This window comes from Xenopus laevis, chromosome 4L, assembly GCF_017654675.1.
Source record: "Xenopus laevis strain J_2021 chromosome 4L, Xenopus_laevis_v10.1, whole genome shotgun sequence".
NCBI classification, from domain to species: Eukaryota; Metazoa; Chordata; class Amphibia; order Anura; family Pipidae; genus Xenopus; species Xenopus laevis.
Genome location: NC_054377.1, coordinates 16,905,798 through 16,930,969, shown reverse-complemented (window position 1 = coordinate 16,930,969; position 25,172 = coordinate 16,905,798). Strand labels below are relative to the sequence as shown.

At 41.4% G+C, this 25,172-nt stretch overlaps 1 protein-coding gene across 7 annotated transcripts in view; it reads right to left on the bottom strand.

Moving 5' to 3' along the window:
- LOC108713833 (serine/threonine-protein kinase BRSK2) overlaps positions 1-25,172 on the bottom strand; it is a 95,064-nt gene that overhangs the window by 43,139 nt on the left and 26,753 nt on the right. For all 7 annotated transcript variants that reach the window (XM_041589925.1, XM_041589927.1, XM_041589926.1 and 4 more), the window contains one exon: positions 5,947-6,041. In XM_041589925.1, the coding sequence (XP_041445859.1) occupies positions 5,947-6,041 (95 nt within the window). Of the gene's footprint in view, positions 1-5,946; positions 6,042-25,172 lie in introns of those variants that run through there.

Below are 25,172 nucleotides of genomic sequence, written 5' to 3'. Positions count from 1 at the left end.
GTTAATTACAAGTGCATCTAAAAGTACTCTGCACCCTTGCTAAGGGTACAAGTACTCCATAGATGGACCCTAAAGGTGGCCTTGTGCAGGCCAAAAAAAGCTGCTGACTTAGTCCCTCCAGACAGGGTCGGGCTGGAGCATTAGGGCCCACCAGGCTCCAAATGTCCTGGGCCCCGTGTGCATGAGAGAACGTTGCATATCGTTTTTTTTGGGGCCAGCCAATCGGGGGGCCGTGAGTACCCACTGGGTATTTTTATTTAGAATTTTTTGAAAATCAAGCTGCCACTGAATGATTTGCTTTTTGGTCTTAGGCCCAGGGTTGCCAGGTTGGCAGGTTTCCAGCCAAATTGGGCTACTAATTTAAAGCCCAGGTGGGTTTTGAAAGTACAAACTAGCCAAGGTAAGGATTTGGCCTACTTTTCGGCCTTTGGCTGGTTTGTACTTTGGAAACCAGACAAAGTTTTTTGTTGCCCTAAGGTGCCAAGCCTGTGTCTCCCAATGCATATTGGGTAATGCAGTTTTTGTTTAACAATTCACAGACTGCTAAGTTTAATGTAAAACTACAATACCCAGCATGCAATGGGACTGACTTGTGTAGAAGTCAGGAGTTACCAGATTTTACTCTGTACCCCAGTCTCCCATTCCTCTTAAGCATTCCTGTGTTTTCTGGTGACCTTATGGAGTCTCTATACCTCCTGTTCCCCCCCCCCTCTGTACTTACGCCCCTGGTGATGGGCAAATCTGTTCCATTTTACTTGATGTAAAAAAACTTTTTTCACTGCACATATTGTGCTATTTTTGGGCTACTTTTGAAGTGACTCTTGGCTAGTTTTGGGCTGGTTTTATAGCTGATTTTGGCTGGTTTTGAAAATAGACATGGCAACACTGTGTAGGGACCTTAAGGGTTAATTTCCCCTTTAGTCAGAGCCTCATGGTATATACAGGGTTTCCTAAGGGGCAGAGCCCTTGTGATTGGTGCAGCATGGCTGATCCCAAAGGCAGTCACAAGGTGTCGCTGTGCAACAGTATATTAGGAGATGCCATGTGCTTAGTCAGCCATTACAATTACAGGATTACAGTTTTACAGGTTTGCTGCTGAACCTTGTTCACTGTGGAGATAGTGAATCCTATTCGGCAAAATGTAGGCAAAAATGGAGATCGATAGGCCTGCCAAGGCTGGGCAGGATCCACCAATGCCTGAAACCTCAACCAAGAAGGGCTTGGAGTTTGGATTTCCGGATTTTCATGTTCACACTATGGAGAGTGTTGAGAGCTGCAGTTCAGCAATGGATGTCGGGAGAGCTCCCGCTATAGACAGTGTTGGGAGCAAATGCCTGAAGGATTCAAGCCTTGTTATGTGCTCGACTGGGAGAGTCTGGAGCCTATAAAGAGATCATCGCTGTGGATGGCTGTCAGCTCTGTGTGAGACTCCCCATCTGTGTGACTCCTTTGGGGTGAGTGCTACCTGAGGGAAGGGGTAGGAATGGTTAAGGATCCAGCGATCTCCTGTTTTGGAGAAACAGGCTGCTTGTGTGCCTGCCACGTGGGAGCAAATACTTTCCATCGGGGAAAGTTATTTGGGCAGGTAGCGCAACCTAGGACTTGTACTCTTTTGGGGACAAGGGATGGAGACTCTTGGGCTGCCAAAATGGAGTTGCAGGACATTTCCTGGCAGGGCATTACCAGGACTTGACTGCAACAGGTTCCTAGGATAGTGGGTCATGCTTTGAATGCATTTATGTGTAAAATGTTACAGTTTACTTCCCCTTTAAAATTGCACTTTTTTTGTATAAAGTTTATATTTTTATATAATAGTGTGTGTGTGTGAATGTTTTCCGAATGGAACTAGCGGCAGGTGTATTCCCAGATCCCATTAGGTGGAGACACTGCCAGAGAGGAATTTCCCAGTACTTTTCACTTAGCAAAGGGGACTCAGGACCTGCATCGGTAAGAATTATGTGATGTACCACCTTGGCACCAGGGGGGTGGCTAAAAATGTATTGCACCTGCTTAGGCCCAAAGATTGGAATCACTTCACAGAAAAGCAAATCCGGCTCTAAAAATTGGCTTCAATCTTAAAAATAGAAAATTTTGCGGGTATTGATTTCAGCTATTTGATTTATTGCAGACTGAACCCTGCTCACCGTAGACAAAGGTTGGTCCAGGTGCAGATTGCCCCGGACCCCACTCTTAAGTAAAAACACTGGGTTTTCTTAGTCTATTGTTCATGTAATCGATGATGAAAACAAAGCTGAAAATCTTACCCTGCAAAGGTAGTGACCCGGGTGCAGCCAGCCCCGAGTCCGTCACTAGAGGGAACGCGAAGAGTCAAATAGAGTATTTGGAGGCCGCGCACTCCTGGGCATCAAACACAAATCGCTCTTCTCCAGATGATTAAAAGTTAAATTCTTTATTAAGACATAGTATCAATCAGACAAACTTAGCACCTGAGGTCTGACGCGTTTCGTGATACAACACTTCCTCAGAGACCTGAGGTCTCCAAATATTCTATTTCCAAAGATTGGAATCAGCCGATTTGGTCCAGCATGTACAGTAAGTGGCCAAAAGGGGTGCAGATTGGCTAATTTGGCAAAATCTGAAATGATGTGGTAGATGTGGCTGTGTATGTGTATGTGCCATTCTGTGGCCCTTAGTGCTCTAGCACGTGCCAGTAACAGACTTAATCAAACCCTCTTCTCCTGTGTTGCTCAGTAATGTCTACTGCTGGGAACTGATAACGACGCCTGTCTATTATGCATATTATTCTCCTTTCTACATACTAGTTTATCGGCCTGGACAAGAATTTCTGCTAAGGACTAATCCAGTCATAAAATCTGCAAGAGCCTGTTTGAGCTTGCACTGTTGGCTTCATGTCAAATGTTGATGAAACATTTATCATTTTCTGCCAGACGCACTGGGTTCCAGCGGACAGAGTCAGGTGGGGACAAAGGTGTAAGCAAGTCTGATACAGGGCAAACGGAGATGGGGGGAGGCTACAGGGGAGGTGTGATTGATGAATGCAGGGCACAGAGAGGGGACCTGGCGGAGACACAGCAAGTGAGGGAGGGTGAAAGCAGGGCCCCAGATAGAGACACTTACACCTATATTTATTCATACACTCACTTTAAATGAATAGTTTGTTTCTGTTATTTTTTTATGACTGCCAGTGCTGTTTAACAATGGACCACACTAGTATTTCCCTACCGCAAGAGAACCTCTTACTTGAAGACCATGCCAACAACCCATGCCAACAACAGCAAAGCAAACCCGATAACAGAAACCCGATTCCCCGTTGTGCACAAGAAATATGAGATCAGTTATCGGGAAATCCTGTAAACTCCGAATTACAGGATGGCCATCTCTCATAGGCTCCATGTTATCCAAAAAATCCAAATTTGTAAAAATGATTTCCTTTTTCTCTATAAAAATAAAACAGTAGCTTGCACTTGGTACAAACTAAGATATAATTATTGTTTATTGATAGCAAAACCAGCCGACAGGTATGGGACCTATTATCCGAAATTGCTGGGACCTGGGGCTTTCCAGATAACGGATCTTTCCTTAATTTGGGTCTTCATAATTTGAACATTAAATAAACCCAGTAGGCCAATTCTGCTTCCAATAAGGAGTAATTATATCTTAGTTTGGATCAAATAACATGATCACAAAGCTAATGGTTCTGTATTTCCAGGAAGCCAAGCCTTGTTGAATAAACCAGGTTTGGTTCCAATATCACGGACACAACTCAGCCTTATATAACTGCTACGAGAAGTAGAGCAATACCATAAAACCCAGTGCCTTTCTCTGCTGACATTATTAAAAAAAATGACTATATTAAACAGTGCAGAGCTATGGATAATGTTACTGCTGATTCGACTGGACCACCAGAACAGCAGAGTCCCACACGTATTGACACACTGTAGTTTTTATTAGAATATAAAAGGAAGCAGCAGAAATAAAATGATTACGGCAAGTTAAAAAAAAAATCAATTAGGATATTTTTTTTTTGTTTTTTTGCCGTAATAAAAGTAAAACAATGATAAAGTATGTGAGAGTATGTGAGAGCTATTGAAACATTGATAAATGACAGAACCCAAAACTGCAAATGTACAGTACGGGGGTTATTTATCAAAATCCAAATTTATCTCATTATTTTTCTGTATTATACACCCGACCAAATCCGCATGGGTTATTTCCCTCTATTTATCAATACATTTTCCCGAAAAAAATCCAGTTTGGGAAAAAAAAACTCGTGCAAATCGTCCGAAAATTTTACCATTTTTTAAAATTTTCCTCCCAAAAAATTCTATTTTTTCGGATTCTTGCCCGAAAACCACAAAATCCTTGGATTATTACACATAACCCAGCACAGATCAGGATATCTTCGGGACTTCTCCCACTGACTTATATGCAACCTCACCAGGTCTGAAATGAGAAATCTCATTTTTGGCATTCGACTATAATAAATAATCCCCTAGGCAGTTGGTTTCTTAAATGACCTCTACCCTGCTCTGTGACTAGGGTTGCCACCTTTTGCGGAAAAAACACTGGCCTTTCTATATACAGTATTGATCTTTTTTTAACATTGGGATCAACCATCATTTTTACTGGCAGTATAATACTGGCCAGCTGGCAACCCTATCTGTGACTGTCAGGCCACTAGCATTCCCTTTACTCAATAGTGTGTCGTGCCTATTACCTTTTCTGCTGAAACCACAGTAATGGCTAAAGCAGCAAGTCTAGTCTAGTAGCTGATATTTATCCCTGCCATACATCTGCCCCCCTTTTTTTGTAGCCTCATATAACCTTTGCTTGGGGCTCCTCCATGCGTCTATAGCATAATATAAGAAGCTGGAATCAGTGACATTTCAAGAAAAGCCTTACTATTAATGGATATGACAGATAGAAATAAACACATCAGGGCTACAGACTTTGTGGCAGAATCCTGCCCTCTGCTGGACAGGGGGTTAATACAAATCTGGGCATGTTAAGAGCATCATCAGGCCAGAGTCAGGAAAGAGCAGGGCTGGATTTACATAGTGGGTACCCCTAGGGCTGCTGTCGGTCCTCGTCCCTGTCCCCTCCTTTTTGGGACCGGAGCAATGGGGATTAGTGCACAGGAAATTTTAAAAATTTGTATCTCCTGCTCATCCCCATTTTTTTGAACCAATTTGGGTGTGGTTGGGCAGCATGCCGTCCCCTAAAATCCTGCCGCCCTAGGCCTTGGAGGCCTCTCCACAAATCCGGGCCTGGGAAAGAGGGGGCAATGGAGGAAGGCAGGGATCCCACTGGGAGAATATCTACAAAAAGTCCATATGCTATTGAATGACATATTTGGTTGCCAGTGTATTGCTAGGGATTGCAGTTCAACAACAGCTAGAGGGCTGCAGCCTGCACAACTAATATATACGAATACTGAAAATATCTTGTTGCCACCATATTCATACTTTTATTTACTTACTTTTATCCAGGAAGCCTGCTGTGAACCCAAGGCAACTATCCTCCGTTCCCTAGCCTACACCGGTTTACTACACTTTCTGGCAAGGGACGGGTTAATAACAAGGCACCTGCTGCTTCTGTTCAGCCTTTCAGACCATCCTTGTTCCATCTGCTCCCCACCCCAGAACCATAAAGCTCAACTGCTACATGGGACATCTGCTGCTCGCCCCCACCCCAGGCACACACAAAGACTTCCACCTTCACCCCTCGCCTTTTGTACCAGCCCCGTTATTTATTCAAAGCCTACTATATGTCTATAACCCTACTGCACACAGAAGCAACACCACCAACTACATTAGTCAACTAACACTCGGTGTATATGCTAAAAAGGGGAAGGTGCCTCCATTTCCAAATGTCCTTCTCATATTTATTGCATGCCCCTTTTTTGCATTAAAATATATTATTTAAAAGAAAGGCTGCAGTAGGAATTTCCATGGCGTTAATTACCTTCATTAGCACAGACTCGCTGAGTTTCTCTCGATTGACGATTTTGATGGCGACCTTTTGACACGTGACACAATGAACCCCTAGTTTTACGAGACCTGTAAAAGGGGGGGGAGGAAAGAGAAACTGATTAATAATTGGTTAAAGAAAAGAACAAAAACAAGATTTAAAAAAAAGTAACACCAGTAATTGGCAACTAGAGTTAGTAGCACCTTTTATAGTGGTAACAATACTCTAAAGTTGATTCCAATTACATTTAATGGGAATCATGGCTCATATGGCACACAGTAGTGATTATCGGCCAGAAAAGCAGCAGTCCAAGCCAATTCACAGAGTGCTGTTGCTACGGAAAGCCAAGTGATACAACTGGTGTCCCATAGGATTGCAGAATCCTCATTCTGAAGGCACTGCATGTGGGGAACAGCTGATCTCCAGGAAAACTGTCAATCATCAGGTTTGATGTTAAGAGTCAATAATGCCAGTCATGGGTTATGTATGGAGACCTCCCCTTCCCCAATATGCAGGCAGTAATAAAGGGGTTTTATATGTATATTATTATTATTGTTAACCTTTAGATATGTGTGAACTTTATGGATAGATATGTGTGAACTTTATGGTGCAGGATGGACCCATAAGCTGCTGACTTGATCTGGAGAGTGCAGAAGGACCCCTGTCTGCACCTAAACTTCTGAATCCACTGAAGCTGCCATAACATGTAAGGGTCACGACACACGGGCAGATTCGGGGGGATTAGTCGCCCAGCGACAAATCTCCACTTCTTCAGGGCGACTCATTTCCCTGAACTGCCTCCCCTGCGGGTTAAAATCAAAATCGTCGGTTGGATGACGCTTGGATCGATTCGTTTTCCGAAGACACACCGGGGGGTCATTTATCAATACTGGGCAAAGTTGCACCAATCAATTCCTTGCCACAGGGTACTGGCAAATTTGCACATTGTTCTTAAATAAGCCCCCTACGTCCAGGGATCTGTAAATATATCAGAAATTGTCAATTTGTTTATTTATTTATTTTTTAAAAGCCTGACGTTTCACAGATCCCTTATAAGCCAACTATAACCCGAGAGGGATTTAAACCTGACTCATTTTTTACCCTTGTCGTGTGCTAAGACCTTTGGGTAATAAGCAAGGACTATATGGGGATTCAGGAAAATAGAAGCTTTTTAAGAGACCCCCCTAATAAGTTGGTGGTAGTAAAGGGGTTTTATATGTATATTATTATTGTTAACCTTTATTTATATAGTGCCAGTGTTTAACAGAGATTATACATCACTGACATCAGTCCCTGCCCCAGTGGAGCTTACAGTCTAACACATATATATATAGTATGTATATTGCATATTCAGCCACCCCTAGTCAGAAGTTAACTCGCAAAGTCACTAATTGGTGTAATTTCTGGTAATGAAGACTCAGGGGATAGTGTAGGTTGAGGCTAGGGAAGGAAGATATTTGTGTTTGGGGGGTCCCATGCCCGTTTCTCACACTCTTTGAAGTTAGTCACAGGAGGACATGAAGTGCCCCTGGGAAAGGAGCATGTGAAAAGTAGGGCAGTGAAAACAGAAGGGGGAATTGGGAGAGGAAGATGTGTCAGCAGAGAAAGTGTGGGAGGAACTGGAAAAGGGGGTCACAGAACGGAAGACTGAGCACTGCAGGGAGGTTGCGAATGCGGTAAAATACGTCTACCTGTAAGAATAAATTGTATTTTAATGCAAAGGCCCAGAAATAGGATCTGATGCAATAATAAGTGTAGGAGGAAAGAGTGCATGCCGAAAATGGGATAAAAGAAATAGAGTAATAGAGCAAGTGCTGAATTATTAACGAATAGGAAGGGAAGAGAGGGAAGCGTGTGCAGGGTCAGATGAGAGATTACTGTACTGACAGATGCATTGGGTGCCACACCACCTGCACCCTACAGCAGCCTTGATTCTGGCAGCAAAGGTGTTAAACACTGGAACTGTGCCGAAAATATGGTGCAACATTTGAGAACTGGGTGCTGATGGCTTCCAGGGCACTGAAAAAAATCCTTATACCAGGGATGTCCAACCCTATAGCCCTCCAGCTTTTAATAAACTACAACTCCCAGCAGCCCTTTACAGGTGAAAGAAGTTTACCAATGCCTAAGTTTGATTCTAGCCAGGGGGCATTTTCAAAGCAGAATGTAGTGTGCAAAGTATAAAAAAAAATGTAGTGTGCAAAGTATAAAAAAAAATGTCCACACTTGTCACTGCGCTCTAACACTTGCACCCCTTGTATATTGTTCCCAGTGTCTACGTGGGTTTCCTCTCACACTCCCAAACATACAGACTGGTGGATTCTGAGAAAACTGTGTGAATGTAAGCTCCACTGGGGCAGGAATTGATAGGAATGATGTATAATCTGTGTAAAGCGCCGCGGGGCATGACAGTGCTGTTTAAATGAAGAATAGACTCTACACCCCACAAAACAAGTCTGTGGGTACCTTATGTATCTTGTAACCAGAATATGCTCACAGCCAAACACACAGTAGAACAACTTCATTAATTACTTTCCAGCCAAATATTCTAATTAGTATTCATTACATTCCTTGTTTTTTTGATGCACCATTTAATTCTAATGCGTGCCTGTCCACATTTTAAACATAAGAACACATTATTCATTTATATATTAATATATATAAATTGTAAACTGCATTAGTTTAGCTTTGAATTAGTCTGGTGTGTGTTCTGATCGGTTGCTCTGCATAAGTGAGGCCCAATGAGTTACAGTACAGGTACGGGAGCTGTTATCCAGAAGTATTGGCACCTGGGGTTTATCGATCTTACCGTAATTTGGATCTTCATACGATAAGGGGGTTATTTATCAAAACCCGAATTTATCTCATTATTTTCTCTTAATATACTCTGACTATATCCGCACAGGTTATTTCCCTTTATTTATTAATGCATTTTCCTGAGTTTGGGAAAAAAACACAGATCGTACAAATTTTTTTCTGATTTTGCTCACCAAAAACTCAATTTTTTTTTCGGATTTTTAACCGAAAACCAGTGCAGATCAGGATATCTTCGGGACTTCTCCCATTGACTTATATACAACCTCAGCAGGTCTGAGATGCCGGATTTTCAGATTCAGTCTTTTTCTATACTAGGGGTGTAATAAATCCCAAAAAATGCAAGTTTTTTTTCACTAAAAATTCTGATTTAATTGTCAAAAAAAACCTTAAAACTTTTAGTTTTTGGCATTCAGACTTAATAAATAACCCCCAAATCTACTTAAAATTAATTTAAACATTAAATAAATTCAATAGGCTGGGTTTGCCTCTAATTAGGATTAATTATATCTTAGTTTGGATCAAGTACAAGCTACTGTTTTATTATTACAGAGAAAAGGGAAATCATTTTAAAAAATTTGAATTATTTGATTAAAATGCAGTCTATGGGAGATGGCTTTCCCGTAATTCGGAGCTTTCTCAATAACAGGTTTTTGGATAACAGATCCCACACCTGTATATTTTCTTGTTTCTAGAGGCACAGACAGATAAAACTAACTGCCTTAGAACACAGAGATGTGTAACACAGTCACAGCTCAGTTAATTAAAAGGAAAACCATATTATAAGTTGGATGAAAGTAATTTTGTTCAGTGGTCTTGTGTGTTTTTGCTAATTATTTAGCTTTTTGCTATTAACATGTATTTATATAGCGCCAACATATTCCATAGCACTGTAAAGTAAATGTAATTATACAACTAAATCACATGAATTATATACATAGAACATATGGAGTTACATACATGAAAATCAATACCGGTACAAGAGGTGAGGAAGGCCCTATGCAGAAAGAGCTTACACTCTAAAGGGAAGGGAGTAATACACAAGGTGTGGGAGTGGGCAAGATCGAATTAAGTGGGTGAGAAATGTGGAAGTGTATGTGGTGTTGCATTTGGTAGTTAAGTACCTTAGTACCTTAAGTGCTTAGTAGCCAATGTGGAATTTCAGCAGCTACCTGGTTACTAGTGTCCAAATTACCATAGCAACCAGGTAGTGTTTTGAATGAGAATATGAATAGGCAAGGATCTGAATAGATAGATATGTAATTAAAAGTAGCATTAGCAGTACAAATTGCAGCCTCACAGAGCAATAGTGTTGGTGGGGCCAGTGACCCCCCATTTAAACGCTGGAAAGAGAGAGAAGGCAGCGGCAAATTCAAAAACGATTAAAAATGTAGACCTATTGAAAAGTTAAAGGTGTGCTACCCCTTTAATACAATGGTTCTAAGCATATCTAGGGCAGCAAATACATTTTCATTATCACCCTTCACCAACCGATCTTCAAGCTGGTCATATCTGGTCAGCTTTCAGGTCTATCTAGTAGAACAAACAAACATTTTCCTAACTAGACTTCACTTGGCTTTGCCCTCTGCCAGTGCTCCAAGCCTCCTAGAGAAGCCAGCTCCACACTTCGGGAGCCACTGCATTTGGAGCTAGGAATGTTAAATCCCTTAATTCAGGGCTGTTTTTAACCATAGAACCAATTCGACATCTGCCCAGGGCCCATTGATTTGGGGGGGGATGAATTTATTTCCCTCCCTACTACCCTTGCCACCGTCATTGTCACTCCCGCTGCCCTCCTTACTTACACTATTTTCTGTAGTATTTATGCTGGCACACCTGGGGTTAATATGCTGATTTTCTATTGTATTATACTGGCATGTATGGGGTTAATATCCTCATTTTGAATAGTAGTTATACTGACTTGTGCTGTAGTAACATGGGTGTTTAGGGATGTGTGATGAATCCACCGCACTCCTGCAATTCACATGTACTGCACTGGTGGTGCTGGCCCTCCGTTGACCTGGCCAGGTCCCTTAGTAACAGCAAAATTTTACGGATCCGCACACACTCTGTTTTCTGAAATGCAGTAAATCCCTCAAATTTTGCTGTATTTAGGGATGTGGCCAAAAAAGTAGGTGTGGTTAAAAAAAAATATGTAATATGGACCCACCAAGTGTTTTTTTTTGCCCAAGGCCCACCAAGGCCTTAAAATAGCCCTGTCTGAATTAAATGTTTTTTTTTGGTTGTCACATTGACCCCATATTGCAGTGGAGTCTATGAGATGTTCTTTGCAATAGCCTAGTCATAGTGTGGCATCAAGTCTCTATAAGAGCAAAATCAGGTCAGGAAAACAGTTTATATCAGTGTCGGACTGGGACACCAGGGGCCCACCAAAAACAATTAGACCAGGGGCCCACCCAAAAACCTTTAGACCAGGGGCCCGCTCAAAGCATTGTTTTCTTCCTTTAGTTACTCAACCTCTATTCTCCTATTCTCTTTTCTTAACATATTATAACCTATTATTCCATTTATTTAGCCTCTTTATTCTCATAGAAATAGGGAATGGCCATGAAATAATCCAAAAGTTTAGAAGCAGGAGGGCCCACTGACACCTTGGCCCATCGGGAGTTTTCCTGGTATCCCGGTGGGCCAGTCCAACACTGGTTTATATCATAACACATACTCTGTAAAGCTCCGCATAATTCAATTGTGCCATATATAGAGTTAAAAAACAACAAGCCTGGGGACAGGTTCCAATGTGTGACAAAATGATCAATATGAAAATATTCTCAGTAACCAATTCCTAAATACAGTGTTGTAAACACAATACAGATACACTGCACACATGGAGTAAAGCAGCTTGACACCTTATATAACAGATCCACCACTATTTATAATTAGCCTATATATATATATATATATATATATATATATATATATATATATATATATATATATATATATATATATATATATATATATAGGCAGACATGCATCTTTACACTCACGCAAGCCTCTCTTATCACTCACAGTATTTGTGTTTTTAACATATTTTTCCAATTGGACAGACAATTTTTATACAAGAGAACAAGCGAGGAATCCTGACCAGCAAGGAGCTGAGAGAGGCCAGACCAGTTGATAGTGAGGAATTGAAGAATATTACAGTGTCAGACTAAATATCCAGTGATGAAATGCTGACGCAGCCCAGATACTGCAGAGGGTTCCGTACAAAAGGAACCAAAAAGAGTGATAGTGGGGGAGGAGAGGAAAAGTGGAGAAGGAAAAGCGGAGAAGAAACGACACTCTAGGTGGAGAGGACAGGAAAGAATAGATAAATGACAATGATAAAACTAAAGGGACAAGAATAAATAAAAAGGGAAAAAGGGATTATGAAAGAGTAGGATGGTAGAAAAGCACAAGGCCAAGAGGAATGAAGACATTAAAGGGACTCTAGGACCCCCCTCACTCTGAAATATGTTATGTTGCCTAGTAGGATTGACCACAGCCCTCTGTTTTGCTTATAGATCACCAGACTAAATTTACTGACACCTTCCATATATCTTGGGTCCCCAGCTGCCCAGTAGAGACCAATTGCTTGGCAACTTTGACTGGGACTGGTTTGTTACTCAGCACCATGACATTCCATCGGCGTGAGATCTTTAGTTGGTCTGCAACTGCTAGTGAATACTTGGTCATGCATGGAGGACATGGAGTCGTATCAGTAAATATGCATTTACAGCACTCTCAGTTCTTCAGCCATTGAGAAATCCAGTTGGCCTATGTCCTAACTTCCCCCCATTCTGCTGCATGAAGAGAGAATGAGGAGAAACAGATGTTGAGAAAGGAACAGCGAATATAAACTTGATTATTTTAGAAACAATGCATCATTTTTAATTGATTGTATTTAGAAAGTTTCTTATTTCAGTATGAGGAAGCTTATATTATATTTTCATTTTCACGATAGTTCCCCTTTAATGGTTTCCATTACACTGAAATTTAGGGATGCACCGAATACAAGATTTGGTTCGGGATTCGGCCTTTTTCACCTGCTCAGCCGAATCCGATCGTCATTTGCATATGTAAATTAGGGATAGGGAGGGAAATCGCGTGACTTTTTGTCACAAAACAAGGAAGTAAAAAATGTTTCCCCTTCCCATCCCAAATTTGCATTTGCAAATTAGAATTCAGATTCAGTTCGGTATTCGGCTATTCTTTTGAGAAGGATTTGGGGGTTCGGCCGAATCCAAAATAGTGGATTCGGTGCATCCTTACTGAAATTACACCTGTTCTGTTTTTCTACAAGACAAAGAAAATAGATTCTGTTTTACACATCACACTTTATCAGGGAAATGTACGTCCCCATTAACCACCGATGGGTAAGTGGCCAATATGTGAACAAAAGGCTCCCTGTGGTGCAAGAGTCAATGCCAGCTGAGGCTCTTCACTAACAAGGTGCTCTTGGGCCCTAGCCAAGATATTAGTGGCTACAAAGATTCACAAGCTGAAGATCACCACGGGCCTCCTGAAACATCAGTGTTAATTGGCTGACCTCCCCAAGAAAATGGTATTCTTTGGCTTCTGTCTGATTGGCTGGCAATATGATCACCGAGTCAAACCATGACCTATCTTCATTCATCCTATAGCAATAACATAGCAAACTGACCAAATAGATCTCTCTGTTGCTACCTCCAAACTCCCATATGCTAAGTAGGCCCCTGCAGATATATTGTTATATATATATATAAAGGTATAGGATCCGTTATCCGGAAACATATTATCCAGGAAGCTCTGAATTACAGAAAGGCCACCTCCCATATCCAAATAATCCAAATTTAAAAAATGATTTCCTTTTCCTCTGTAATAATAAAACAGTACCTTAAACATGATCCCAACTAAAATATAATTAATCCTTATTGGAAGCAAAACCAGCCTATTGGGATTATGTCATGTTTACATGACTTTGTATTAGACTTTAGATCTAAGTGAACATCCAGAAAGATCACTTATCCAGAAAGATCCATTATCCAGAAAACCCAGGTCCCGAGTATTCTGCATAACAGGTCCCATGCCTGTATTATAATCCTCAGAATCCTCTGCCTATCTCCAGATCTTTTGTCACAGCATGGAATAGTCTATTATCTGTCTAGACATAAAGACCTTTGGCCTATCTCCTTTCAAGTCAAGCATTTGGGGTATCCTGGGAAGGTGTACTATATGTGGCATTATGAAGGGTGAGGATAAGGGTTGCAGAACTACAATAGGAAAAGTGGTCCCAAGCAATGCAGAGTTGACCAGTTCTTCCAACTGTTTATTCCAGGGATGCCCCACCACCGGCTTTTGGTCTAAGGCAAACTGCAACTCAACTGTTGAAAGGCCTTAGGCTGTATATCTCATATAAATACTATATATATAAAAAAATGACCCTAATTTGTGATTTTTATGACAAGGGGTTCAATCTGCAGCAGGTAACCAATGATATTGACAACTCACTTGAAAACTTTTCCTGGCACAAAATGGTTAGAAGCTGTTGGAGTTAAATTGCTACTAAAGGCTGAATTATAAGGACCAGTTAGGGCCAATAGATACTAAGTAATAAATTTAGCAGGGCTCTATATAACATTAGCTTTATAATATATTGCCTTTTAAAGCGGCACCAGGAAAAAACACAAATGTAGACAATGGCAATGCTAAAAGAGCCCTACCCATCCTTAGGATCTTGGGAAAGATGGTCATGCAAGCAGCACTGCTGTCTCTGAGTAAAGGTAATGGAACTACGTAGAACAAGCATTATACACAGAAGATAATGAAGACACTTAAGCTGGCCGTAGATGCAAAGATCCGATCGTACGAATCATCGTACGATCGGACTTTCCCATCTCCCGACCCGCCACTAACCATTCAGATCAAAGTCTTACCAGTCAGATTAGTTAAAAAACAGATCAGCAAAGTTCTACCCCTGACAGCAATCGTACGAAAGTTATGTCCAACCAAAGCTAGTGACAGTCTCCCACTGAAAATCGTACGATCGGCAAAACACGCAGAGATATTATCAGCAGCCGACAGAAATTTTCTAACCTGTCCGATCGACCAAACGACCGATCTCCGCCGGACGAAAAATGTCGGGACTCTCCACACACGGTTCGAAAATCGTACAAATCCTCGATTCGTACGATCAGATCTTTGCGTCTATGGCCAGCTTAAGGGTAGCTGCCCTATAAGCTCCTGGGAGTAGAAATATGAGCTCCAAGGTACAGGAAGAGGCAATTTCATAGAAAGCTCCGTATGAAAGATAAAAGGGTGTGGTTAGAGGAAATACTATGCAGTAATAATAATGATTTGCTATAGTAGCAGTTGATGTTGGAAGCATTGTCATTAGGGGAGTGGTTACAGGCTCAGTTAATGTAGAGTTGAAGAAGTGAATGGATCATAGGGATTATTTATTACAGAAGAAACTGTAGGACTGGTCTACCGAACAGAAAGAAGGAGAAGAACATACTCAATGCCGTTGTGAACTACAATTCTCAGAACAGAAAGACAGCTGTAGTTTAGCCACTAAAAATATATTTAGCCATAAACATAAGGTCTCTAAACCTTTCAGAACCTATTAAGTTATAATAGTATCCCTGCTCGCTGAGTGCTCTACTCTATAAAAGCAGCCCAGTGTGATACCGTGTGCCTCTTGCAGACAAAGGTCAGTGATCTAAAGAAGAGCTTGTTAGACCCCAGGCTGCTGAGCAAGCGTGAGAACTTCTTGATGTCGCCCTCATCTAATACAGAATGGCACAGACTGTACATAAAAAGGGGCTAATTGCTAAATTGCATGAAGTGGATGAGGAGCAATTTGCGATTAAAAGGCTAATTGTAGGGTGCGGTTATTGGAAGAGCAAAGAATGGAGGGAGGCCTGGAAGCAAAAGGAGTAGGGATAGTTCTTCAGTGGGGCTTAGATGCTTCCACCAGAATAGCGCCCCTTATACAGGTATTAATTATTATTATTATTATTTGGAACCGTGTTATCCAGAAGGCTCTGTTATACAGGAAAGCCATTTCCCATAGAGTCCAATTCTTCATCTTTTACAGATTAGCCTTTTCTCTGGGATCATTACACTTGGCACTGTGTTAGAAGCAGAGAACCTAGCCTGGTTAGGGTGAGGCAGTGGACAGGCTAAGAGGAGCCAAAAAGCCCTTCACATGCCGAATAAAGCCTTCTGAAAACAGAAGGTATTAACTTGCCTCGTGCCATATACACAGCACTGCCTCAATGGCAAAAATGAAAGTTGACTCTCACATAAGGCATTATGGGCAGCAACATGCAAATCACTCCTTTACGTCTCTTTGACCAACTATGTATCCATAACCACTGGTTTTTAGCACAGATACAGCCTAATAGTTCAGATGTATATCCAAACTTGCAGACAGCCTGTTTCATCTTGTTAGATCTCATCAGTGCAAGATACATGGATCAGCGTGACGTCATTTCGGTACTTCGCCAATTTATTAATGGTCGCTGGCATAACTTCGCTAGCAAAGGAGATAAACCCTAGCACTACTTTGCACTCTTATGCCAGTCGAAGTTTCGCTCTGGCAAAAAAGCGTTACTTTGCAAATTCACTAAGATGAGGATTTTACTGAATGTTACCTCTTGCGCCAGACTTGCCTTCGCCACCTCAGACCAGGCGAAATGCAAAAGAGTAGATAGGACTTCCTAAAAAAATTGTTGAAAATTTTTTCTAAGTCCCATAAAACGCTGGTAACTTTTCATTTTTCAGGGTGATAGGCTGCAAAAGATCGTACATTTTTTCTGGGGTAACCTGCTTCCTCCCTACATTTCCTAACATATGGCACCTAAACTATAAACTGGGCTCTTGTGTAGGGCAATATAACAACTTGATTTTATTTTATTAAGGTTCCCTGGGCTTGTGTAATGTAATGTATTTGCTGCAACATATACGTCCATTCAACTTTAACTTCCCACTGACTTTGCTTTGCTTGCCGCAGTAACGATATCGCAACTTCGCCAGTGTTCGGCACCCTAGACACAACTTCGGATTTTAGTGAATTAGCGTTCTCCTGGTGAATCTACGCCTATAAAGTGTTGCGATGTGAGCAAAGCCGTTGCTGGCCAATTTTTGGAGATAATAATTAGTAAATTTGCCCCTAGGATGGAACTGCTTTCTGGCAGGCTGTTGTTTCTCCTACTCAACGTAACTGAATGTGTCGCAGAGGAACCTGGATTTTACTATTGAGTGCTGTTCTTAGATCTACCAGGCAGCTTCTTGTGTTATGGAGCTGCTATCTGGTTACCTTCCCATTGTAAAAAATCTGGTTGCTCCTTTAAGAAATGGATTTCAGTGCAGAATTCTGCTGGAGCAGCACTGTTAACTGATGCATTTTGAATTTCTTTTTCCCATGACAGTATCCCTTTAAGGAGAGACCCCCTTATCCAGAAAATCCAGGGCCCAAGCATTCTGGATAACAGATCCCATACCTGTTCTTCATTTAAGCACTCTGGACAGCACTGCACAATCCTATGTAGCACACCCTATATGCTGAGTGCTTCCCCCACCCCCAGCACCATTCATCCTCTCCCTCCAGACTACCAGCAGCCCCCACCTCCTCTCAGCTTTCCCCTAGGGCTCCTGCTGACTCAGTTTAGACTTCAGGCTACTGGATGTTATAGAGTGGATAGCTCTGAAGCCAATGACAGATGTATCTGAGGACACATTAGGGCAAGAAGTGATCGTAAGCTCTTCAGGTTATGGAACAAAGAATTTAATTCATATTTTAGCGCTCAATAACCCACACACATTGAATCTGCAATGAGACAGAAGAGCTGAGGCATAAAACACCAGATCAATCATTCTGAGTGCTGATTTCCATCTGATACAGTACAACATATGTAGGATTTACAAAGCAATCAGTCAGGCAGCACTTTATTCAACAAAGATGGTTTATTAACCACTTGTGCTTCCCGGAGGTCTCCATCACAGAGGAAGGGTAAATTTGTTAATGGGAACATTCAGGAATAGTAAATTAGATGAAGTACACAGTGTTATAGCAAATCTACTGTATTTGCAGTGACATTGGATCTCTTTGAATCATTGGATATAAGGATGGAGAAGGGATGAGAGTCTTTGACTATATTATAGTCATTATTTGAGAAATTGCTCCCCGATAAATATTCCAGAAAGCAATGCACTGAGCAAGTATGCTTTAATATCAGCTGAGAATTTTCCTTTGTTGGGGCTATATAAATAGTGTAAATAAAACATTCCCATTTAGCCACAAAAAAAAAAAAATACCGCACTCGCAGGCGTTTTTAAAATTGAATGCAAAAGATTAATTGTATGATAAATGTTCTAGTTTCCGGTAAGACCTTTTCCAACAACGAAAATATTGATCACACATGCAGAAAAGTGTCCCTTATGGGAGCAGCCAGGCCAAGTAGTGAAATGAGACACTCGTTTGTGAACAGTGGAAACCTAAGCTGCTTTTTCCTCTTGCAAGATTCAAGTATCAATGGGGAACCTCTGAGCTGTCGGCTACAAGACCTTGGCTGCGGGTGAATGACATGTTGCATGCATGAAAGTGAATGCGCGGTCAGTCCGTCTGGGTCTGCAAAGTGAGGTCCCAGAGTTGAACATGGCAAGATCTAGCCAATCACAGATCACATTGAGGGTCTTGGTTGCCTTCTTGTGGGCCTTTTGCACAACAAAGGACTTGAAAACCCCTCGTGCCTCCTCCACTGCGCTGCCCACACTACAATGAGCCCCCTTCTTCACTACCTGCACCACCCAAAAGGCTCAGGGGCCCCCCTGCTCCGTCCACACCCCCCTACAGGGTTAATGCCACTCCCCTACCTACCTTCAGCGAGTCAGGGGAGGGAGATCGACAGCTGGGGGATTGCTGGTGAGGATCAGGTCTAGGCCGGCAGTGCCCACTGGGTTTTTTCCCGGTGTCCCGCCGGCCCAGTCCGACCCTGCTTGAGACAAATCCTGATGGACTAATGGGTTATTAAATGCCAACAACACATACAAAAAGTATCTAAGAGATATATATATAAATATATATATATATATATATATATATATATATATATATACAAACGAAAAATAGTAGCGCACTCCTGGGATTTCTTCGATAAAAAATTAGTTTATTTACTCATCATTACAGTAATCAACGTTTCGGCTCGTGTCCAGAGCCTTTATCAAGATTGGGCTTGGACAAAGGCTCTGGACACGAGCCGAAACGTTGATTACTGTAATGATGAGTAAATAAACTTTTTTCTTTTTATCAAAGAAATCCCAGGAGTGCGCTACTATTTTTCGTTTGTATCTACTATTTCCCAGGAGCAGTACCCGGGTGCATGAGATGAATTGCCCAGAGGAGTGCGGATCACCGAGACTGTGTGTGTGTATATATATATATATATATATATAGCATGAAGCATCTGAAATCTATACGTGTGTACTGAATGAAAAAGTGGTGGTTCACCTTTAAGTTTTAGGGGCAGATTTATTGAGTTTTGATTTGTGTTTTCCACAATACGAGTCTTCGAGGTTATATTGGAGTCAAAAATTTATTTTTGGGTTAAAAAGGAAAACTCAAATTCTTCGAGATTTAGTATACCTCGAAGCTAGAAAGAGCTAGAATCAGAAAATACACCATCTAAAACATTTTGACAGTCATGTAGGAGTCAATGGCAGAGGTCCCTTGAACCATTTGAAGATGTTAATTGCCTTCATGATGTTTGAGTTTCGTTCGAAAACTTGATCAATTTACACAATTCCAATTTTTTCCCGCTGAAAACTCACACCTAGCAACCAGATTTCTGAAATTGCAAACTGGAGAGCTGCTGAATAAAAATCTAAATAACTCAAGAACCACAAATAATAGAAAATGAAAACCAAATGCAAATTGTCTCAGAATATGACTCTCTACATCATACTAAAAGGTAATTTAAAGGTGAACAAAATGTTTAACAAATGTCATTAACCAAAGAGACCTCCAGCTTATTGTACATTGAAAATTAAAATTGCCAAGCATCACCGCTGTAGCAAACCAATAGCTTTGTCTTGCTCTTCATATACAGGTACAGGTATGGGACCTGTTATCCAGAATGCTCAGGACCTGGGGTTTTCCGGATAGCGGATCTTTCCTTAATTTGGGTCTTCATACCTTAAGTCTACTAGAAAATCATGTAAAGATTAAATAACCCCAAAAAGCTGATTTGGCTTCCAATAAGGATTAATTATATCTTAGTTAAGAACCAGTACAAGCTACTGTTTTATTATTACAGAGAAAAAATAAATAATTCTTAGATTTTTTCATTATAATGGAGTCTATGGCATACGGGCATTCTGTAATTCTGAGTTTTCTGGATAACTGATTTCCAGATAATGGATCCAATACCTATATATCATTTTATGTTTCTTTTTCCTCTGTACTGGACTTATTTGATGTGTACAAAATATGATATTCCAATTGTTATGATTAAACTTATCCTAGGGTGGCTCCTCACAGAGAGAACAACCTTCCAGACACATGTACCTTATTAAAGATGCATCAGTACACATCATTGCTTGAATAGGGACTTCATTAAAGGAGAACTAAAGCTTTACTAAAGAAGTAGGTTAGAAATGTTGTACATTATTGGGCAGATTTCTCAAGGGTTGAATTGAAAAATCGAATTTAGAATTCGAATTTTCGAGTTTTTTTATGGCCAAAATTGTCAAATTCGACTATGGAATTGTTAAAATTTGATTTGAGGTTTTTTTTTAAAATTCAAATTTAGAGATTTATCATACTCTGGCCCTTTAAGAACTCAAATTCGACTATTTGCCACCTAAAACCTGCTGAATTGCTGTTTTAGTCAATGGGAGACATCCTGGGATCAATTTGGAGTTGTTTGCAGCCTTCCTGATATTTGTTTTTTTTTTTCAGAGTAAAAACTTGAATCGATCCTATTCACCAGAGTTTTGAAAATTCGATTTTTTTAAAATAAATTTTCGACTGGTCGAATTTTGAGTCCATGGGAGTTTTAAAAGACTCCCATGAAGTCTAAATTCGACCCTTGATAAATCTGCCCTTATGTTTTGGGCTTCTGTACCCAGGCACGTTTCAGGGGCTGCTGCCGCCTGAGGCAGCAGCCCCAATGCCGCCCCTCCTCCTGCTCCGCTCTTCTAACTACCAGCGTCGGAGCGGGTGGAGGAGGGGCCACATCGCTAGTGCAGTGAGCGCAATTGCGCTAGCTGCGCTAGAAGAGCCGAATTTCCGTTTTAAAAAACGGAAATTCGGCTCTTAAAGTTACCAGAGGCGGCTTTTTGCCGCCCCTGGTAACTGGCCGCTCCGTGCCGCCTGAGGCAAGATTCTCACCTTGCCTCATGGCCGGAGCGGCCCTGTCTGTACCAGCCCAAGGCAACCACAGCCCTTTAGCAGTAAAGATCTGTGTCTCCAAAGATGCCCCAGTAGCTCCCCATCTTCTTTTCTGCTGATTTACTGCACATGCTCAGTGCTGCTGTCACTTACTGAGCTTAGGGACCCACTCACAATATACAGTACACATAGAATAGAAATGTCACAATATAAGGCTGATTAGTAATTAATACAGATAATTACTACATGGCAGCACAGAAACCAGTGTAATTAGTATCAGAATTTAATAATCAGCCCTGTAGCATCAGCTTATATTACAGACCAACCTCATTTTCTGCTGGATAATTAGTGACGACCCCTAAGTTTAGCTTCTCAACAGCTGCTCAGAGCCCACTGAGCATGTGAGTGTCACAGACACTTTCCAAGATGGTGACCCCCTGTGACAAGTTTGAAGTCCTGGATCATTGCTGCTATTGACAAGCTGAAACTTTAGGCTGGTGCAATAAGTTCAGTATATAAAATATGGCAATTTTAATCCATATTCATTTTTAGGGTTTAAAAAAACGTATTGCAAAAAATCGAATAAATGTGAAAGTAACTAAATCCCAAATCTCCATGCAACAGACATCTCTGACTTCATTACGGAGTGTTCTCAGACTCGTGTATGTAAAATGGGTTGCATTATTCTTCTCCTATACATAGTGGTCATGTACAGAAGTAACAACAAAAATAATGTTAAGCATGGCCTAGCAGAACAAGAAGTAAGAACAAAAACAGCTGGTGAATTTGAGAAAGTGACAGGACTATACTGAGCATGAACTAAGATGTTCATTAATATTCTCCATTCTTTCCCGTGGCGCCATCTGCCTTCATTTGCCATGTTTTGACAGTACGCAAGAGTGAGTCATTGGGAGTATATCTATTTATACGATGAGGTTTAGGATAGGAACCTGTCTAATGGGAATGACACCAGATCCTGACAGGGGAGATCATTTTACTGGTACACAAGTATGTTACATTAATATACAGGTATGGGATCTGTTATCCGGAACCCATTAGCCAGAGAGCTCTGAATTACAGATTATAGACTCTATTTTATCCAAAAAATCCAACTTTTTAAAAATGAGTTCCTTTTTCTCTGTAATAATAAAACAGTAGCTTGTACTTGATCCCAACTAAGATATAATTAATCCTTATTTGAAGCAAAACCAGCCTATTGGGTTTATTTAATGTTTACATGTATTTCTAGTAGACAAAGTATGAAGATCCAAATTATGGAACAATCCGTTATCCAGAATGCCCAGGTCCAGAAAATTATGAATAACAGGTGCCATACCTGTATTAAAGAGGCAGTTATATATAATTTAAGGAGTATCACCCAGCAGGGGAGTAATTCTTTTATAGGCTCCTTAGAGCCTTCCGCGTAGGGCGACAGATTTAGGGTAAATGACTATATAGAACATTAATGCTTATTAAAGAAAAATACCCTCTAGCTGCTGGCCATGAAACAATAGTAATGGGTGAAATTTTTCAACAGGTATGTATTTCCAGTGAAATTCTGTGTTTCATCATCATCTGACAATATTTTCGCCAAACCATGGCAAAATTCTGCTTTGAAAAAACCTGGTGCCAAACGCCCATTTACCCCAATATAATTTGCACAAAAAACACTGCCACGAAAAAAAACACCCACTTGTATTTTACAGAAGAAAAACCCATTGGCTTCAATTCAATTTGTAAATTTTCAGGTGGGTTTACAAATTTTTCGGCAAAGTGAAACAGGAGAGATTCGCTCATCACTTAGAGAATGAAAGTGAAAAGTTCAGCTTGGTTCGTTGCTGATCTTATCCTGGAAAGCATTTAATGATTATCATATTCTCAAGACCCTTCTGCTCCAGCTGATCCTATATTGGACCTGGTGCCCTTTAAAGGAGAAAGAATACAATTTTCTACTTGGGGGTGCCAAAAGTTAGCCACCCCCAAGTGACTAATAATAACTAGAGAAACATTCAGTATTGGGCTTGGTTAGGATAAAAAGTTTATGCTGATAGGAGGACCGGGCCGGGGTGTCAGGTAAGTGAACGTAATCACTTGGGGGTGCCTAACTTTTGGCACCCCCAAGTAGAAAATGGTATTACTTCTCATTTAAGAACACAAGCACCTTGGGCATTCACACGAGGTGTGGTGTATTCTGACATGCTTACGGCAATTCAGCGGTTGCGCATGCGTGCAGTGGGGGAGCTTGGTCGAGAAAGTCAAGAGGGGGCCCCGTGACTGCCAGGAGGCCCTTCGGGTTGCTGCCCTGGTGGGCCCCAATGCTCCAGTCCGACCCTGGACATCTAAACCTTAATAGAGATAAACTTTTCATTTTTAATTGAATCCGTCAACATTGGATAAAAAGCATCATATTTACAAAACAGAGCAGGTGCTCTGTTTTGTAAATATGATGCTTTTTATGCTATTGTTGGTGAAACAATTGCTTTGTTAAGTAGTAAATGAATGCAAAATGGTAACAGAATATCTATGAATATATTTTAATAATAGCCCTGGGGCAAAGAGGGGAGGCTAGATACAGCAATACAATGAAAGAAGGGATGGGAACATGGAAAACATGAAGACAAGATGAGAGTTAAAGGGACAGGATGATGAAGTTTGATAAAGCCCCATCTGCCTTGCCGCTCCATCCTATACAAAGACCTCCCCCTGTAATCTCCCCAGCACAGCTTAGCCCTGATCTGCTCACTATCCATCTGCTTTGTGATTTCTGAGGATTGTAAATGATCTGTGGGAAAGGGACACGGGTCACTGAGGCATCTTGCCAGTTTGGAATTACCCATGAGACAGTCTCTGTTTATCTGCCCTCTTTTTAAGGACCACACTTCGCCAACACTATTTGAAGCCTACACTGCAGTGTGTGAAGCACCATACATTGTATAAGTTCCTTTCAGCAAACCAGAAGTTCACAACTGAACATTTGCCCTATACTGGGTCATACGGTCGACTTGATTGAATGTTGCAAACGGCTTTCCCGTAACCACAACTGTGGTGTCGGCCTCCATTACAGCATTCCCTCTGTCTACAACATAGGGGCAAATTCACTAAAGCGCGAAGCGGCTAACGCTAGCGCAAATTCGCCAGCGTGGCGTCATTTCGCCGATTTACTAACGGGCGTAAATTCGCTAGCGAAGTGGACCTACTCTAGCGCTACTTCGCACCCTTACGCCAGGCAAAGTTGCGCTATGGCGATGGGACGTAACTACGCTAATTCACTAACTTGCGCATTTTACTGAACGTTACCTCTTCGCCACCTCAGACCAGGCGAAGTGCAAAAGTCCCAAAAAACCCTGTCACTTTTCCTTTTTTAAGGGTGATAGGCTGAAAAAGATTGAAAATTTTTTGGGGGTATCCTCTTTCCCCCCTACATTTCCTAACATATGGCATCTAAACTATACAGTGGGCACATGTGTAGGGCAAAATAACAACTCTATTTTATTTTATGAAGCTTTCCCAGGCTTGTGTAGTGTAATGTATTTGCTGCTACATATACGTCCATTCAAATTTAACTTGGCACCGTATGCAAATTAGGCTTTGCTAGCGTAACTTCGCTTTGCTTGACGAATTAACGAAGCTGACGCTGGCGCAACTTCGGATCTTAGTGAATTTGCCCCATAGTATTTCCTGCTGCTGTCCAGGGTGCTGAAGAGCTGCAGTGTAAAGTTCCGTATCCCAAACCCTGAACTTACACCAAGGTTCCGGTCTCAGCCTGCTCTTCTGCCTGTAGCAGCCTCCTTTGGCTTCGGGTGGAGCCCTCCACTACTCAGTTGCCACCAGGTCTTAAAGTGGGAGAACCAGGGAGAGAGTTCTAGGCAAACACAAGAACCGAACTTGAGTGAATAGGACGAGGGAGCAGTTAGCGGAGTCAAAGAACAGGCTGGTCAAATAAGCCCTGATTTCTCGGGCACATGCCCCCCCCCCGCGTAAGCACCGGGGCAAACTGCGCCATTGAATGGAGATGCACAAGTCCCCATAATGC